This window comes from Macadamia integrifolia, chromosome 12 (genome assembly GCF_013358625.1).
Source record: "Macadamia integrifolia cultivar HAES 741 chromosome 12, SCU_Mint_v3, whole genome shotgun sequence".
In the NCBI taxonomy this organism is placed as follows: domain Eukaryota; kingdom Viridiplantae; phylum Streptophyta; class Magnoliopsida; order Proteales; family Proteaceae; genus Macadamia; species Macadamia integrifolia.
The window spans coordinates 2,428,115-2,447,779 of record NC_056568.1 but is presented as its reverse complement, the minus strand read 5'-3'; the positions used below and the strand labels follow the sequence as shown (position 1 = coordinate 2,447,779).

General features: G+C 35.4%; 1 protein-coding gene across 2 annotated transcripts; it reads left to right on the top strand.

Annotated features, from left to right (window-relative positions):
• Positions 1 to 11,236: 11,236 nt before the first annotated feature.
• On the top strand, positions 11,237 to 16,094 carry LOC122058404 (abscisic acid 8'-hydroxylase 2-like). 2 transcript variants are annotated; one of them, XM_042621077.1, is made up of 7 exons: positions 11,240 to 12,213; positions 12,311 to 12,460; positions 12,569 to 12,817; positions 13,138 to 13,227; positions 13,317 to 13,502; positions 13,905 to 14,023; positions 15,592 to 16,094. In XM_042621077.1, exons 1-7 carry the CDS (start codon positions 11,578 to 11,580, stop codon positions 15,689 to 15,691), a joined length of 1,530 nt encoding a protein of 509 aa, XP_042477011.1. In that variant the 5' UTR covers positions 11,240 to 11,577; the 3' UTR covers positions 15,692 to 16,094. The 2 variants fall into 2 exon arrangements, 1 of the variants encoding a protein (XP_042477011.1); XR_006133758.1 differs by lacking the exons at positions 13,905 to 14,023; positions 15,592 to 16,094 and adding an exon at positions 13,693 to 13,879 and having other exon boundaries at positions 11,237 to 12,213; positions 13,317 to 13,600.
• Positions 16,095 to 19,665: the final 3,571 nt, after the last annotated feature.

Sequence of the window (19,665 nt, the reverse complement as noted above, 5' to 3'; positions counted from 1 at the left end):
CAAAAAAAAAAAAAGAAAAACGAAACATACCATAAATGCACCAAACTCTTTATTCTATTTTTTCGTTCCTATAGAACGAAAAAACTCCAGAAACGTTTTTTTGAAACGTTACCAAATGCAGCATTAGGGTAAGAGAGTGCAACAGATATCACGAGAAAATGTTTTCTGTCTAGTAGCAGGTCTATGCTATTATTCATTTACCACTTTGTTTTTTTTTTTTGGTTAACCAAGGTGTTCGAGCCAGCTTACTATCACCTTGACTAATCTTTGAGAAGACTAGCACAGCAATCCACTGCCATGGTCTCCACTTAAATCGTAGATGGACAGATGGAGAATCGAACCTGAGACCGTGCGCCTATCCACACAATCCCCAATTCATCCTAATCATCTGGGCAACCCACTTTGTTTCCTCTATGCAATGACATCTTTGGAGAGAGAGAGAGAGAGAGAGAGAGAGAGCTCTTCTAGACTATGCTGTCGGACATAACATTTTCTCAAGTTTTATTTATGTCTATTGCTTAGTTTTTATTTATATTTATGGGGTTAAGTTTCATGTCCAATTACATAGCATATGCAAGTCCCTCCATGTGTTTCTTTCTCTCCTTCATCCTATGAAAGTCTGGGCAAGCCACCAGGGTGCCCAGGCCTATGCTTCTGTCCCCTTTGTGAAAATGATCTATGTCCATGTATGTCCTGGGTGCCTAGACTTACCAACTTAGAACTAATTAGTCACATGTCCAACTCTTTTCTTATTTATGTCTATTAAAAGAATGGCGGCCAGATAAGAGAATGCTATCTTTAGGTGTATACACGTAAATGGGTATATTTCTTTTCTTAAAAAGATACATATCAAATTATTACTTTAATTTTTAAGGTTATTTACACATCGCAAAGCACTGCTAAAATAACCAATGATAGATTTTGGAAGAAGAAGGGAATGCAAAACATACCCCAATCATAGATTTATGTATCAATATCGGTATTGGTTTCTGTTGATATTGATCTAATTCGATGTAAATCGATCAATTTTTCCCTTGTTTAAAAAAAAAAATTAATTTTTAACTATTTTACTCCTAAAACAATACGATCAATCCAAATTGATCAACTATCGAATATCAGTCTAAGCTGACACCGATACAATACAGGCAATATGATCGATACAATACAGATAATTGAAACCATGACCCCAATATAAAATAATAAAATATTTAAATATAATCGTAACGTCTGCTCTGGGAAGGTGGGAACTCCAGTTCCTGCCCCCTTGGGCGGCTTTATCAGTTAAGAGGAGACAAGGTAATTGGAATCTGTCTTCTGTCAAAGATATGAGACTAGAGTCACTAGACATGGAAAATGGAGGCAAACTAACCAACATCAGTATCTCTCTTCTCTCTCTCTTCTCTCTCTCTTACACAAACACATTTCATTCTCTCAGTTTCCAAAATCTTCCACTTTCACAGACTGCAATGCACAATCAGTTGCCATACACTAATACAATGACGGTAGATGGAAAATGGAGACAAATTAGCTAACATCTGCAATTCAATCTCTCTCTAAGTTTGATATTATGATACTTAGAATATATTATCCTGAGGCTTCAAAGATTATAATAAAAAATGGATCGAGTATAGGATGATATTGGAATATCCAAATAATAACTACACTATACTATCACTGTTTTTAAGGTGATAGGCATAAGTCGGCATTGGACAGTCGATTCGGTTGGCAACTATATAAGTTAAAAGTACAACGTAAGACCTTCACTTCTCTGAATCCCACGCACAAAAGAAAATAAAAATCTTATTTTATCTGTATAAGTGTATGACGAATGACCGTGGATTGCACGAAGTGAAGGGGTGAAATATCTTTAGAAAGTGAGTAAGAGAATACAAAAGAACTCAAATGACGTAGTGTAGGAAACGTGTGATTTTGAGTTTGACTCTTTTTACTTTCTTAGAGTTACTCACATGAGATGTTAGTGTTCTTCATTATTTTCAGTGAAAGTTGAATAATTCTCATTTAATTGTAGAATGACTCGATCTATATAGTTATAGGGTTAGCATGAATTCACAAAACTAATCGTGCTTAGATAGCATTGTTAGAAAAAAAAAAATATATAGTGAGAGAAAACAAAAATCTTCTTTCTCTCTCTGTAATAAGTGTACACAACTGGGTATAGAATAGAAAAGACAAACACTGTTGCAAATAAAACCAATTCACGTGCCTTTATGCACATACAAGAAAATTCCAAGATTCAATTACCAATAGCTCCAAAAAACCAAGAGAATTCCAAGATTCAAATACCAATAGCTCCACTTTTGAGAGAGAGAGAGAGAGATTATGTAATATATTAGGGTAGTGGTAATTTGAGCAAGCAATTTATGTAATATATTATTATGAGGCTTCGAGCCTTGGACGGATATAGGAACATCCATTTATAAACTATGACTCACTGGTGCTGGTGATGTGCTTAATTTGCGCTGGACAGGCCCATGCGGTGACGGTGCACCAGTTTAAGTACACGCTTCTGTCTTTCGGAACCCCCACAAAACAAACAAAAACCCAAATCTTCTATCTTCAGAAAGTGGAGGGTGACTAGTACTCAATCACAGAGAGATAACCGTTTCCAATTTCCCACACACATACATACATGTTTATGTACATGTATGTATAGATACACATGTCTGATCAATCTGTGTAGAGATATGAAAAAGCCACCACAGATTCCAACCTGCCCTGTCTTTCGGTCTTTTGCGAAATGTAAATAACCTTAAAAATTAAAGTTGTGTTTGATTGATATTTTTAGAATAAATTTTGGGTCTCTAGTTACAATGTGTTTTGAAACGGAAAAAAATAGTGAAGATTTGGATTTCAAAACACATTCTCGACCTAAATTCTATTGTAAAAATGCATATCAAATAGGCAAACCAAATCACCCACCTATCACTATTTTTATTAAGGAGGGTAAATTTATCATTTTATATAGGAATTACATTAAATGACTTTCAATTTTTTTCTCAAAAGTCTTTTTTACCCTGCATTAGTGCATTAAGATTATATTAAATAACTATTGAGAATAAAAATATAGAAAAAAATAAATTACAAATAAAAAATCTTAAATATAAATATAAAACTAAGAGAGTCATGGATAATATCTGTTGCACTCCCTCCTAAAAAAAACCCAAATGGCAGCAAAATGCTTCATTGGAGAGTTACACTGGCCATGCAGAAAAGTCAACTGCCACCTACGTCATTTTTCTCTCTGATGGAAAGATTCTCCTTGACTCGTCCATATCGAACCCCCCCTTTCATGGGTCCCACACACCTCTTCTTCTAATCTCTTCTTTCCATGTTTGCCACTTGTTAAATGCCCTACCCTTATTGGCTATGTTGGTCCCCATCCTTCTCCCTATCTTAATTTTTCCTCCCCAATAAAACTCATCATCCTCCCTATCTCATAATCAGGTTTAAGGTATCGTATCATACTGTATCGATATGAATATCCTAGCGGTATTAGGCTACGTTTGGTAACGTTTATATTTCAAAAATGACGCTTCATGTCAAAAACAGAAATTTCAGTTTCTGTGTCAAAATGCCTTTTTTTTTTTAATAAAACTAAAAAGACGGAACTCCCTTTTGTTGTTCCATCAATTCTCGCTTCTATTTTTTTTTTCACTTTTTGTTAAAAAAAAAAAAAAAACGAAACATACCATAAATGCAGCAAACGCTTTATTACGTTTTCTCATTCCCAAAGAACGAAAAAACTCCAGATATGTTTTTCTAGAACATTACCAAACGCAGCCTTAGTCTTTGGCAATAATATATGCCATGCGTATCAATCACTGTCAATATCAATACAAATTAATTGATATCAATCTATAATGGGTATCATATGTGATGAAAATTCGAAAAGAAATCACTAATACTTCTGATTCGTGTCAATATCTTATTGATATACTAGGTACCTTCTTATTTTCTATCCTCCTCCACTTTCTTGTATCATTCTATTTTTTTTTTTATCTCTTTTTGGGGTTTTCCCCTCTATGAAGGTTGATTCCATCTCTTCTCTTCAGGCCTGGGCTTTTTTCCTGATCTAGCCAATTTGACTTTATATGTTATATTTGTTTTTCTTTTTGTAATAACAAATAAGGAAGTAAAAAATAAAGCAAGATAATAGTAAGAACAGATAAAGACAGGGAGATAGGGAGATTGAATCATTGAAGTGAGGGAAGAAAAGACATGTAAGTAAGGGTGTCAATTTCAAATCGAATGGATCTTATCATTCAAGAGTGTTTTCTGCAAGCATTTTTTTTTTTTTTTTTTTTTTTTTTTTAATATGTGGTAAGTGTTTTTTGTAATTTATTATTACATATTTACAAGCTAAGATAATTTTGAAGTTAGCAATGGCCATAAGGCCCATAACTTGAGCCCATTGTGGCCTTTGGTCCATCATAGTCATGGTTGAAAAGTGGAACCGTTTTTGTAATCGAATTAAAATCGAGGTATAAAACCGAATTAAAACCACATATCAGAACCGAATTGGAATCAAAACCAAACCAAACCAAATTGAATCAGTTTGAGTATCTAAATACGAAACCATGGTCCATCTTAACATCATTTGGAACCGAATTGAAACAGAACTGATTGACACCCTTACCTGCAAATGGTGGTGGATGAGGTGGTGGTGGAGGGGAGATGAGTATCTCATGCTTCGTCAAATCAGAACCACATAGACTCGAGTGGACTCCATTTACCCAAAAGGCGTGTAGGCGTTGGGTCTTGGTGAAACCTCCAACAACAAATTAACCATTTATTAACATATATTACTTTCTTAATCTAAATTAACCATTATTTCTTTTTCCCTTCGTTTGGGATATTGTTTTACACTCCCAGACAGTGATAAGTACGCAAATACTTCTAAAATTCCGCAAAAAATAGAAAAGACAATACTAATACGGAAGCTCTGTATGCATAACTCTATTACAAACAAAACTAATTCACGTGATTTTCGTGCACTTACTGAACTTGTCTTCCTTGCTTCAATACCCACCAAGAGATTTCACACAGAGAGAGAGAGAGAGAGAGAGAGAGAGAGAGAGAGAGAGAGAGAGAGAGAGTATCTATCCCCATGCAACTGCTTAGATTCTTGTCCTAGCTTCATACCCATCAAGAGATATTTTGAGGATAGAATTATTAGTAACGACAATACCAGACCCATTCGCTTCTCGGCTCTGCTCTGATCTGCTCTGCGTTTGTGTAAGAGAGAGAGAGAGAGAGAGAGAGAGAGAGAGAGGTATTTTACCTCGAACCTTGAAAGGTTGGATTTCTTAGGCTGAGGGAAGCAATCAGAAGAGTGATGAATACATCAGAAGAGGGGGAAGATCCTTCAGACTCTATGCTACGTCTTTTACTGCATCTCTGAATGTGAATGACATAACGATCACTGTTTGTAGAGTTTTTTTTTATCATTAATGCACTTTGTGTGGTCCACGACAATGAATAGAGCCTTTTTTTACTCTCACAAATGGTTTTAAAATTCAGATTTTTATCAAAAAAAAATAAAAAAATTAAAGTTTAGATTTTTTTTAGGTACCGATATGATCCTAGTTCCAAGGTATGATATAAGATTTTGACCATTGAAGCAGTTAAAGGCATTGGTTTAAAATTTAGATTGGACCAGTCAAAATCAATTGGATAGGATTGATATGATCAAATGACCAATTTTTTTGTTTACTATCTTTTTTATTTTTTAAAAACAAGGGTAAATGCATTCAATCTTGGAGGTTTGATGACGATCCCAAGTTTTAAAGCTTTGTTCCCATATGTTATAGGAGTGTCAACAGCCTCTCTATCATCGACCTTTGGATTAAACACGGTCAGCCACCTTACAAGAACTTAATTATAATGGATTTGAAAGGCGATATCACACTAATTAGATCATTAGCAAGCTAAAGTCAAAACCCATCAGATTGAAAGAGCTCTCGCTATCAATATTCCTTGTTAAGATAAGAATTTTTTTTCCTTTAAAAAATGTTAATATCTTCTATGCGAATGTACATTTAAGGGGAAATCCATTTTAACCTTTATAAGAGCCTTGTTTGTGCAGAGGTTGAGATCCTTGCAGTAAAAAGCCCAGGATTCCAATATTTACAGATTTTATTGGAGAGTTTTTTTTTTTTTTTTTTCCGTTTTAAACACATCTTGGGCTATTGGGGTAGGGTTCCTAACACCAAAGCGGTGTAGAAAGAATCTCCCATTCCACATCAATGACAGTGAGGGAGATGGTTTCACTAGTGAAAGCCCATATTAATGATCATGGAGGAGAGAGAAGATTAAAAGAAAGCCCATATTGGACTGGATGATTGGATGAGGATCAGAGAATTCGGACCACCAGTAGTGATGCCCAATGATTGGGCTTTGAAAAATTTGGATTTTGATTTAGAGTAGGCCCATACTATCTGATGAGGCCCATTCTGTTTAAAAAAAAAAAAGTTAAAGACAAAAAATCTATTTGGGTGATTGGTTGGCTTTCTACTTTCAATTTGCTTATTCAAAAAAAAAAAAAAAAGCTTTCCACTTTCACATCATTTTCAAAAGGGAAAGATACCTCACACTCATGGGTCATGAGTTTAACTCCCTTTAGAGCCTATTTATCAAAAATAAATAAATAAAATAAAATAAATCTTGCAACAATGACGGATGCCTGCATTTTTATAACATAAATTTCTTTTTTTTTTTTGGGGTGGCTCAATTTTTATTTAATATTGAAAAATAATAAAAGCTTGAGGGATGTGTCAAAAATTTATAACATAAATTAACCTATTATATATATGCATGTAATGTCATATCTTCTTATCTAAATCAGATATTTTTTTTGTTGGTATTTAATTTTTCAAATGGTAGGATATATCTCAACATTATAGAATCAACATGTAAATATCTAACAAAAATAATGTAAAATAAGAGTGCGATTCTGTTTGGAAGCATTGTAACCACAAAATTTATCTTTGACTTTTCTTTGAGGTGTCAAATTTGAATTTAAATATTAAAAAATAATTAACACTTGAGTGATGTGTCACAAAGTTACAAGATACTTCTGTTGAAATTAGTTTATAGATGGTAGGAGGAAATGTCAAGCCATTATAGAATCAACATAAATAAATAAAATAGAAATCAAGATTAAGAAAATACTTAACATAAAAATATCTATAATTTTTATGTTGAAAATAAGATTGGGATTCTGTTGGGACTTGGGAAGCATCTCATCCACAAAAAAGATCTTGGACGTGTTAGGAAGTTTATTAAAAATTGAGAATATGAAGAGTAGAAGCAACCAATGTCTATGAGAGAAGAAAAAAAAAAAAATAAAAAATATATATATATATATATATTAATGGGTTTGGAAAAAGTTGAATTTTCAATAAATTATTCTTAGTAAAAGATGGGGTTCATGAATAATTGATTAATATAAAAATAGGCAAATCCCAATGATTAGATACCATTGGAGGGGCTGGGAGGTTGGAAGTTGGAACCATGCAGGTTGTGGGTAGGATGGAGCCACGTATAAAGGAGGCCCACAATCAAATTGTGGCTGTGAACTGGGTCGGATGTGCCCCGAGCCAAGGAACCACAGCTGTCTCTGCTCTCTACGCTGACAGCATAGGAATGTGTGTGTGAGAGAGAGAGAGAGAGAGAGAGAGAGAGAGAGAGAGAGAGAGAGAGAGAGATAGATAGATGACAAGTATGGCGACCACCTGAGGAGACGAGGGAGGGAAGTGATGACTAGATTTAGTGGGGAAAAATAAGGTTTATTGAGAGGATCGAGGAGGATCCTAAATCCAAATTAAATAATTCAAATATATGAGCTGGTAACCACAGTAATTGGCGCTGGTTGGTTGAGATTCTATTATTCTGATTTGGCCAATGTACATGTGAGTACCACGTGTCATGGAGACTTGAGAGTTTGGCAACCAAGTAAGGCCACATGGTTTACTCTGGTAAGCTGCGTCTTATATGCGTTTTAGATAATTAAAAAGTGCAACCTGGGATAAAATTCTACCAGAAAAAAAAAAATTTTCTGTGATAAAGTTTGAATTTTTTTTCTTCCAGATTTCACATTTCATATAATTTAGTCATAATTTTTTTATTTTTTTTTTGGGTTTTCATATTTCACGTTTCATATTAAAGTTGAGCTTGTTTGAAAGGGAATGGAAGAAATTGTCTTAGCAAAAAATTTTAAGATAAGTAAAAGAAAGAAAGAAATTGAAAAAAAAAAAAAAAATCTCTCATTATTAGAGAAGTTAGGGAAAGAGAATTTCTTCTTCTCCATCTTATGTTACCTAGTGATTGGAGGACTTGTCTCATCATAGGGCATTCGATTTGAATCATTAGATCATTTGGATCTGATCAAATCGGATCGGATTGGATCGGATGGGTAGGTATCTATCGATTATGCCCCGGCTTTTTTACTATTTTACCCTCAAACTATATGGATGATCGATCCGGATCAGCCAGGGATCAAGGATCGCTCTCAACCAATACAAGAAACCATGCCCACAATGGATCACAGATGTAGATCCTCTCTCATCTCTTCAACATGCATCTTACAATTGGGAGAGATTGCACACACCCCAAAGCCCTCCCAGCCATCAAATACACAATAGAGGGGCTAGAAGATTAGAGAGGATGAAAGACACATGGACATTGGCCTTTTTTTTTTTTTTTTTTTTGAAAATGCATTGGGCATTTTCATTTTAAGGCTGAGGTGATCTCATAGTTAGCAAATTCGGATTCGGGAATTATTCGGGCAGAGAATTATTCGGAATAATTCGGTTGACTAATTTAAGGATTCGGTCAAAAAAGCGGTCAAAAAAGCTTATTGGGTTTTTTTTTTTGTTTTTTTGTTTTTTTTGTTTTTTGTTTTTAATACTGTTTAAGTGGACCGAATAATTCGGTTTAATTTGGATTTGGTCCAAATTATTCGCGTTTTATATTCACTTTTGAAAAAATCGCGAATTTTACCGAATTTTATTTTTAAATCGGATTCGGTCAGAATTTTTGATAAAATTAGGAAAAATTCGGTTCGGCCGAATAATTTGCGAATTATTCGGCCGAATTGATAACACTGGGTGATCTTACACTTTTATCTCATATTATTACATGGTCTAGTAGTTGTTCGGGACAAGAATAAATATAGATTAATTGCATAAAAATTCAAAGTAAATTACACAAACCTCTCTTGTGTTATGCCTGATACTCACTGTATTTAGCTGTTATGGTAGTCAAATAATTAGAATAATGCCTTGATATAAGATTTTCAATAATGCATTTCACAGTGCTCCAAATGGTACTCTTGTCAACAACGAATGTCGGTTCAGTCACATTACTTGACTTTGTCCTGAAGACCGTAGACGCACCCAATGATGCAATCAAGATAAATGTGATGATCTCTAATATAAAACAACCATTGGTCTCCGTAAGCAGTAATGCATTACCTTACTTCGGCCCCATCAAGTCCTACGTAATTGTGCTCAGACTCAACAAAAAACTTTCAGATGGAATCAACAAAACAAAAGGAAAAAACACATGGGCCTTACCTCGCCTTGCCATGACCCAACCCAAATGTTCTCGGTTCATTCTTTCATGAAACTCCCATTATTCCAATATATAAAACTCACTTTATTTCTTTCATATTCAATGTGGGCTAAAGTTCTCCCACGATTTTTAATGAAACTTCCATATATTTTGCTTTATAAAAAATAATATGAGGAAAAATCTTAGGTTCAACACTTTTGGAAGACGAAACAAGTAAAATACTCAAAAATAGATATTTTTATTTTAAATTCATTTAATACCAGTAGTAATTGTTTTACTTTGGGTAGTTGTTATTTTACATTCAAATGAAAAGTCAAAACTTATTTTTAAGGAATTCCCATACAAATTATTAGTTAAGCAACATTTTATTATGTAAAGAGTACATGAATGATGTAATTCTTAATATATCTCTTAGAGTCAAATACAAATATTTAAGGACAGATAAGCATGACCAAATTTCTCATTGTAAACTCATAATTTACAATTTTATGGGGTGGACTAAGGGTCTTCAAACCAATTCAAGAGAGGGGAAGGACTATATATGTGAGAGGGAAAGAGATTAGTGATGAGCAATTAAAGTGAGAGTAAGGGACGCCTACTCCCTGACCATTCGTGGATACAGATGCTTCACTCCTTGGGTGCATGGCTGTGGCTTACACAAATAAAATTACCCTTTTAACTTTTTTCATTCATAAAAAAAAAATAATAATAATAATAAATAAATAAATAAATAAATAAAGTAAATACATAAATAAATTTATGTTCCCTCGTCCATGGATCAAGGTAAAATAGTCTCTTACAGGATTTTCTTGTGCCCAATCTGTCAATGCACCTATGGTTTCTAAGGTTTCTAGCAAACATGGACTCCATCATTCTTTTAAAAGAAATCAATTGGTTTTCAAGTAAAAAAAAAAAATAGTAACAAATGGGCTATAATTAATTTTAATTTTAATGTAATAAGAATGTTCCAAGTGCTGTAGATTATTACATAATCTGATTACATATATTCCCTCATTTTTTGTTGGTAGAAACATATATTCCCAATTCCCTCATTAAGTCAAAGAGATAGGGATGAAATGAGGAGAGTTTGGATATGAATCTCATCCATAATCGTTTTAGGGTTTGGTTAATCTTAGAGGACACTCAGATTCTTATCTGAACAGGTCAAACGGCGAAGGAATAGGGAACCCATCAAATAAGAATCCCTTTTACTAACATGTGATTGGGCTTTGAGACCGATAGAATCTGTTAGGTAGCATTTCAATTTTGTACGTCTATGTGTATACAAGCTAAGGAGTAGGAAATGTGTGAAGAAGAGTAGCAAAGGAGGTGTGAATGAGATTACGTGGGAGGTGGGGCTTCCGTTGGACACTTGCAGGGCCATGCTAGGGTTGTGCAGTTAGTTATCCAACTCACACTCACACAAAAGGAGGAAGAGATTCAAATCCACGTTCGAATTGTGCTCAACACCTGTCTTATCTATTACCATTTAAAATACAACACATAGAGACATTTGGGGAATCAAATGAGACAGGTGTTGAGCGCTAACCGTACGTTGCAGCACGGTCAGACTGGGTAGCCTGAGATGAAAGAGGAAGACAGAAAGACCTGTGATGTTAGAGAGAGATAGACTCACTAAGATGAGCGAGGTAGCCTGAATTGCGAGAGAAGACCGTAATGCCAGAGAGAGAATGAGAGAGACTCGTTAGGTGCTTGAGGAGAAGAGAGAGAGAGTCTTCTCTCTTTCTCTCTCTAACGTCAAGGTCACCTCTATGTTTTCCTACTTTGAGAGGAAAGAGATGGTGTTCATCCCAAGAGAGTAGCAGGACGCTTGTCTCACTCCTATCCTCTCCTCCCACTGCAAAAACTTCCTCAACCTTTACGTTTGCCTTCCTTTTTTCCTCTTATTTAAACCCAACTCGATCTTTACTTTCCCCTCACCCATCCTTCTTTGTGCTTCTTTACTGCCCTCTCAACCTACTAATGATGCCTTCCTATAATAACTCCCCTTCTCCTACCTTCCACACCTCGTTATCCGAATTCCCAACCTACTCCATTCTAAGTTTTAGCTACACGACCATCCCCATGCAGACACTTTCAGCCACTCTTCTCTATCCTTTCCTCTTCCTCCTTTCTCTTCTGTTGTCCTTCTTCTTATTCTTTCAATGGCGTCAACGTCAATACTGCCACCACCGTGGTAGGCTCCTCCCACCGGGTTCTGTGGGTTGGCCTTACCTCGGTGAGACTCTGAGGCTCTACACCCAGAGCTCCATCACCTTCTTCTCCTCTAGGCAGAGATGGTATGGAAATATATTCAAGACACATATACTAGGATGTCCTTGTGTCATGATTTCCAGTGCTGAAGCTGCAAAGACTGTGCTTGTCAGTCAAGCTCATTTGTTCAAACCCACATTCCCACCAAGTAAAGAGATGATGATAGGACCTGAGGCCATTTTCTTCCAGCAAGGTTCATACCATTCTATGCTGAGGAAGTTGGTTCAATCCACCTTAAATCCTTCTGCAATCAGTGGATCTGTCTCTGAAATTGAGCAAATTATATTCAACTTTCTTCCTAGCTGGGATAAGTCCACCATTAACACACTTGAACACATGAAGAGGGTATCTCTCTCTCTCTCTCTCTCTTTTTCTCTGGAATTCTATCATTTGCCTTGAAAAGAATGATTATATATAGTTATCCTCCATCTTTTTTTTGTAGTTTACTTTCGACGTGGCAATGCTGTCAGCTTTTGGTGGGGATTGGGACATAAACAAGCAGAGGATCAAAGAATTGTATTACTGCTTGCAGAAAGGCTACAATTCCATGCCTTTGAACCTCCCTTGGACTCCCTTCCGGAAAGCAATGAAGGTAATTAAGGGGTTTCAGTCCCATATTGCCCTTAAATAAGTTGCAGATATCAGAGATTCAAGTTTACAATTTAGTTTTTGTGGTAAATTATTGTTAAATTTGACTCAGGCAAGGACACTTCTTAATGTGACCTTGAGAAAGATAATCGAGAACAGAAGGGGAAGCGATGACCAAGGAGAGGGGTTGTTAGGAGTCCTATTGAGATCTAATGACCACAGCCTTAACCATCTCAGTGACTCTCAAATTGCTGATAATCTCATTGGAGTCATATTTGCTGCTCAAGATACCACTGCTAGTGTCCTCACCTGGATACTAAAATACTTGCATGATAATGAAGATGTCCTTGAATCTGTTACTGTAAGTAATTCACTTTCTTCTTCCTTTTGATCTCATTTTTTTTTTTTTTTCCCCATTTAAGGATTACTGACATGGGTACTGTCAGATTGGAATCCAAATGACATCTTGTACAAGTGGATCTTCATGTAATTACATTTGTCCCTTGGATCCCCAACCATTTGTTGATAGATGCTCCTCAGTCCTTACTCCTCACCACTTGTTCTAAATAATTCCTTAAGAAAAAAGATTCATTTTGTTTCCTTGAGGTCCCCTTTTTATTTCATTTGAGAAGAGAATCTTCTTAATTTTCTTCTCATAAAAGTGAAATGGGATTGTTGCAGGAGGAACAGGAGGGAATTCAGAGAAGATTAATTAAACAAAAGCGTGGGCTTACATGGGCTGATACGAGGAAGATGCCGTTGACCAACCGGGTTGCTGACTATATTATATATAGTATCGAATTAAGGAATTTTCAATTTTTTTTTTGGTGAACGAAGAAATATTGATGATATTATTGCAGGTGATACAAGAAACACTGAGAACAGCCAGCATTCTGGCCTTCACTTTCAGAGAAGCAGTTGAAGATGTGGAGTTTGAAGGGTACATAATCCCTAAAGGCTGGAAGGTTCTTCCCCTCTTCCGTAGTATTCATCACTCTCCTGAATACTTCCCTCACCCTGAAAAATTTGACCCTTCAAGATTCGAGGTAACCCTATAAATTATCTCTCTCTCTCTCTCTCTCACTCACTCTCTTGGTCAATAAATCATGGAATCTCTTGGCGGGTATAGAAGCAAAGAAGAAAAGTCCAGTACTATGTGCATGAAAACACATGACTTGCTGAATCAGATCCCACTCTCCTGCGGGGTAAACCACCCCCACCCCCCCATCTCACACCGTCCATGGGGTGTGGTCCCTTTGAAATCTCTTGGTAGGTATAGGAGCAAGGAAGAAAAGTCAAGTTTGTGCATGAAAGCACGTGAATTAATGAATCAGATCCCTCTCCAAGATGGGTTAGGGTGGTTACCAGCAGGGTTTGTTTGTAATTTAGATCAAGAAAGAAATTAACTTGTGGTAATGATATAACATATGGTGATGTTGTTGTTGCAGGTTTCACCAATACCCAACACTTTTCTGCCTTTCGGTAATGGAGTCCACTCATGTCCAGGCAGTGAGTTGGCCAAGCTTGAGATACTCGTCTTCCTCCACCACCTCACCACCACTTACAGGTCTTTTCTTCCTTCACTTCATCATCTCCCTTTCTGTTTCTACTCTAATCTTCCTTTATTTTTTCACTTCAAATATACTGATACGCATCGTTAGGAGAGGAGAGAAGGGCCACCATAGTACACAGGGGTAGAGAGCACTGAACGGGTGGCAAGCATGCAAGCTGGAGATTATAAGAGGAGGTGTGGGGTGGGAACCCATCACCCATGATGAAAGAGGTGTTCGATGTGGAGCCAGTCAAGGAGAATCTTCACATCTTGAGAAGATGACGTAGATAAAGGGTCGATATGCGTGAGATTCTCCAGTTAGGAAAGGGAAGTTAAAAGTTGACTTTTCTTATGACCACGCGTCACTTTCCTATGTAGGATTTTGTAGCTATTCCGTTACGTTAGGGAAAAGAGTCCAGCAGATATTATTTAATATTTTTATCGCTTATTTAATGAAAAAATAAGTTAACCACTGCTAGTGGTGGTGGTGGTGGTGGTGATGGTGGAGGTGGTGGGGCTGGAGGAGCAAAGCAGCAGAGTGAGGGTGGGTAATTAAGCTGGTCGCAACCAAAATAAGTTATAATGGGCTGAGGTCATTTGGTGTTTTACTTCTAAATTACTTTTGTTTTCTCGAACAAACTTTTAAAAAAATATATTTTATAACAAAAAAATACATATTATATCTCTAATTTTTTTTTAAGAAACAAAATTAATCGTTTCCCTTGTCTATGATTAATGTCTCTTATATTATATTACCTTATAAATAATTTCTATATCCATATATTATTATGTATAAACATTATTTTATTGATTTTGAAAAAAAAATAAAAAATAAATCATCTACATTCATAACATGCCACAATGATCTTCTTGAAATTTACAAGTTTTGGCGGTGGTGTTGGTGTGGTGTCCTTCTCTTTCCCCTAAAGCCCTTATTCTTTTGGCATAGGGTTGGGTTTCATGGTATGGTAGTTAATTCATGTATTTTACATTAGAGCTAAAATCCAATATGATTACAAAGGAAAGTAAGACATCCATTTCAAATGCTGCTTTTTTTTTTTTCTTCTTTCTTTCTTTGATTTTACATTTCAAAAGCTGATTCATGCCATTTGCAATGGTATAAATAAATAAATAAAAGGTCATACTCTTGTTGAGTAGGTTTTGAGGAACTCTCTCTACCTAATACCTTAAGGTTCTAGATTGATCTTTCAACAATTATTATGCTTAAGAAAAAAAAAAATAACCTTAATAAAACATGACCTCATCTAATATTTGCAAAGGAGAATTTTCTCCTCACCTATGGAGCAATGCTTATTAGCCTTAAACTGCTTCCCTTAAATTCAAATAAATCTAAGGATTTGTATTCTCTATCTTCGATTTCTTCTCCTAATGGCGAATATTGTCCCTACTCTTAAAGTCTTTCCCCTGCATATTTCTCCACGGCGTATTCTATAGATTTCATGCTTATCTTCCTGCAATCCCTCAATATTGTACTGTGTCTAATTAAAATTGAAATTTTAGTTTTAATTTGTAGTTAATTAAAGATTTTATTAATTAATTCTGATTGAAATTGTTGCATACAGGTGGGAGTTAGTCAGGAAGGATGATGGAGTACAATACGGCCCCTTCCTAGTACCTAAAAAAGGCTTACCCATAAGGGTCTCTGTAAGGACTGTGAACTAGGAGATGAATAAGGAGAAGAAGAGAGAGTAATACAACTATCCTAGCTAGGACTGTGAACAAGGAGATGAACAAGGAAAAGAAGAGAGAGTAATACAACTATCCTAGCTCATATATTCCACAAGCTGTGAGTAAAGAGGTGGAAAAGATGTGGACCCCTAAGGGATCTAGTTGTCTGTGTTTTGTGTTGGTATAATGTAGGTGTAGATTTCTCTGTAGGTTTTTTGTTGGGATGATGTTGTAGGTGTCTTTGTAGGGTTTTTGTGGGGATAAAGTAGTTGTTTGTAGGCTTCTCTGTAGGTTTTTGTGGGGTTAAGGTAAATGTTTGTTTCTCAGTAGGTAGATGCATGTAATAGACAAAGTATGCTTAGAAATGTATCTATTGAATGAAACTTTAGTTTAGTTACCTTCGTCCTTTCACATTTTACTTCCTTGATGCATGAAAAAGTATTATCAGATTGATACAGACCGATACAATCGATCATTATCGATATCAGTAAGCCCAGCCCAGGCCCTATCCGAGCTTGGGTTCACAGGGTCAAACTTACACTACTATGTACATTAAGACTTTTTTACGTTTTTTGGAATCCAGACCAGGTCCTCCAAGACGGGCATTGAACAATCAGGATCCGAGTATGATTAATGTTAGTATTTGTAGCTAAATCTGTCATACAACAAGTTTAAACCATGAAGAGCCTCCTCTATTCTTCTTGAGAATGAAGATCCCACCTGCAACAATATTTTCTTCCAGACACACTCTTACTCTTCTTGAGGATGAGAACCCACCTGCAATAATCCTAGGAGTTCAAAATATGATGGATATTTTTCTTAGGGTAACCATTCTTTTACCTCGAGAAAGCTAATACAGCTTACCTAGAAGCCAAAAACTAACCCAATAATGTTAGCCCTGCACTTAATGGGTACATTGATGTACAGATTGGTTTATAAATCTAATGGTGTTGGAAGTTAATTATAGATGTGTTCAATACTCATTAATATTCCATTAGTTTGGATTTAAATAGCCCTTTGGTTCGATTTCGGTTCTAATCGATGGTTCTTTAGGTAAATCCAAAACCGAACCGAATCGAATTTAATTTCAACCATTTAAACTGAATTAGAACTGAATTTATTCATGGGCTATATATCAAAGCACTGGATTAATGTCATTAACGTATGAACAAATAGACGCTTAACAAAGAATCTACTTCCTGTACATGATGAATATCAAGAAAGAGAATATTTGTTTATGCTCGGAAGAATTTTTGATTCCGGTGGTTTAAAAAAAAAAAAAAATTCCTGTGTACAAGGCTCCCGTTACTGTAGGGTTTGGGAGGGGAAAATGTACATGGTCAAACCCCCAACTTCGTAGGAGAGGCTATTTCCAAGTTTCGAACCTATAGTATTCTTTGTAAATTGTTTTTTATAAGATTTAAACATTTTGTGTATTAGTGATTATTTTCTAGGTGTTTTGAAACAAATTTTATTCCCAATCTATGGTTCAGATTCTTTGTACAAGATGTTTTGATTGACCAAGATGGTGACAATAATTATTTCCATTCCTATAGATCTATATGTGATATTACAAAGTAAAAGGACTAAATTATAAATAATCTAATTCTTTGGGGCTTAAGTACTATATCTACTTTTAAGTGTCTTTGTATTTAAATATCTTTATTTGAGAAATAAATGTAAACACACATTAAAACAAATAAGTGGATTACCAAATGGGATTCCACCTCTTGGCTTTTATCAAAAAGAAAAAAGAAAGCAAAAGAAAATGTTTTTTTATAAATTGTTTATGAAGAAACAATTGAGGAAATTAATGAAATCTCTTCTTATTTATGTAACTCTTTATGAAGAGACAACTATGAATAAAGGAAATGAAAGAATTCCTTTTAATATAATTCTTTAGGAAGGAATAATTTAAGAATAAGAGAAAACTCTCTTCATATTCATATAATTATTTATGAGGAACTGAATCTCCTATTTTTTTAAAAAATAAATTGAGGGAAAAATATTGCTACAAGGCCTACCTAGATTCCTATGCATGCCCTCTCACATCCCATCCTTGGACCTCACACTCTCTCACCATTAGACTCTCTTGGAGGATTCAGATTCCCCCCCCCCCCCAATTAATGGGAAATTGCACTCTAGTATCCTAACAAATCCTCTCTCACTAAAAAAATGGAGATTAAATTTTTCATTAATAGTTGCATGAATATAAAGAGAGTTCTCTCCTCTTTAAAAAAGACTTGATCTCTTCATATTGAAGAGCCTTTCCTCCATATATTAAAAGACTTTGTCTCTTTAAATTCAAGAAATTTTATCTCTTTGTATCTAGCTGGCTATAACTATGAAGGAGAGAGCAAAGTGTGTATAATTATATTCACAACCTTTCTCTAGTGAAGTGATTTTTCTTCTCCCCTTGCTTAGAAAAGATATATTGCCCCTCTCCCCACAAAAAAAGTTTGTTTGGTATTGTCCTGTCTTCGTATTCAAATGACTACGCAAGGTAGAATATAGGTCGATAATGAGCTTTATGTTGATGGAGACCAAGGGTTTTCTTTCAGAAAACTTTAAAATGAAGGATATGGGTGATGCTAGTTATGTGCCTGGAATCGAGATTAGCCGTGATAGACCGTAGGGATTACTTAGGCTATCACAACGGGCATATCTTGATAGAGTGTTAAAGAGGTTTAACATGTCTAAATGTTCTGGTGGTGAAACACCCATCAATAAAGGAGACAAGTTGAACAAGCAACAATGTCCAAAGAATGATATTGAGAGGAGCTCAATGAATGATAAACCTTATGCCTCTACCATTGAAAGTTTGATGTAAGCACAAGTTTGTACTCGCCCTGACATTGCCTTTGTAATTAGTGTACTTGGCAGGTTTCAATCTGATGCTGGTCTGGCTCATTGGACTACAGCTAAGAAGGTCATGCGTTATCTACAACGGACAAAGGACTTCAAGTTAATGTTCAGTAAATTAGAGAAATTTGAAGTTGTGGGGTATTCTAACTAGGACTTCAGTGGGTGTACTGATGATAGAAAGTCTACCTCTGGATATATTTTTGTATTGGGTGGAGGAGCCATTTCTTGGAAGAGTGCCAAACAAATATTTTAGCTTCATCCACTATGCAAGCTGAGTTTGTGACACTTTATGAGGCTTCCAAGCAGGCAGTGTGGCTAAGGAATTTCAAATCTGAACTGAAGGTTGTAGATTCCATCTCTAAGCCTTTGCATTTGTGGTATAACAATATTTATGTTGTTTTCTTTGCAAAGAATAACAAGAGATCTAGCAGCTTTAAACACATTGAGATTAAATATCTTCTGGGTCGTGAGAAGATCAACACTGGGGAAATCGTTGTTGAGCATATTATTACTGAAGAGATGGTTGCTGATCCTTTGACCAAAGCTCTTCCAGTGAAAAATTTTAAGACTTATGTTTCTAACATGGGTGTGATGGAATCTTTTGATATGCTTGTTTAGTGGGAGTTTACTTATCCATAATGGTATTGTAATAAACATTATTTTGTTAGATCATACATTATGAGCACAATCTATATTGAGGATGTTTACTTTCCAGTATAATGTTTATTTATATTCTCTCTCATCATATTATTATATGATTATTGTGGTTTACTTTGACATGTCACAGTTAATGGCAGTGTTTAGTCAAGTTTCGTGATTTATGACGGTGTTTAGCCTAAATCCATGGAGGTGGTTGTTAACCACAGACTATATGCCAAAATGAGATATTACTACAAGAAAATGGTTGTTTGCCTAAGTATTGATTAATATCAAAGTTCTTTACCTGTGAAGTTTTCAAGATAGACTGATCTTTAGATCAGGAACAGACCTATAAGGAATGATATATCTTATATGATAACAGTTATGATATAATTTCTTATATCTATGTTTCCAGGCGATTTGAATTGATAATTTTCTATTGTTTATAACATTAGATAGTTATA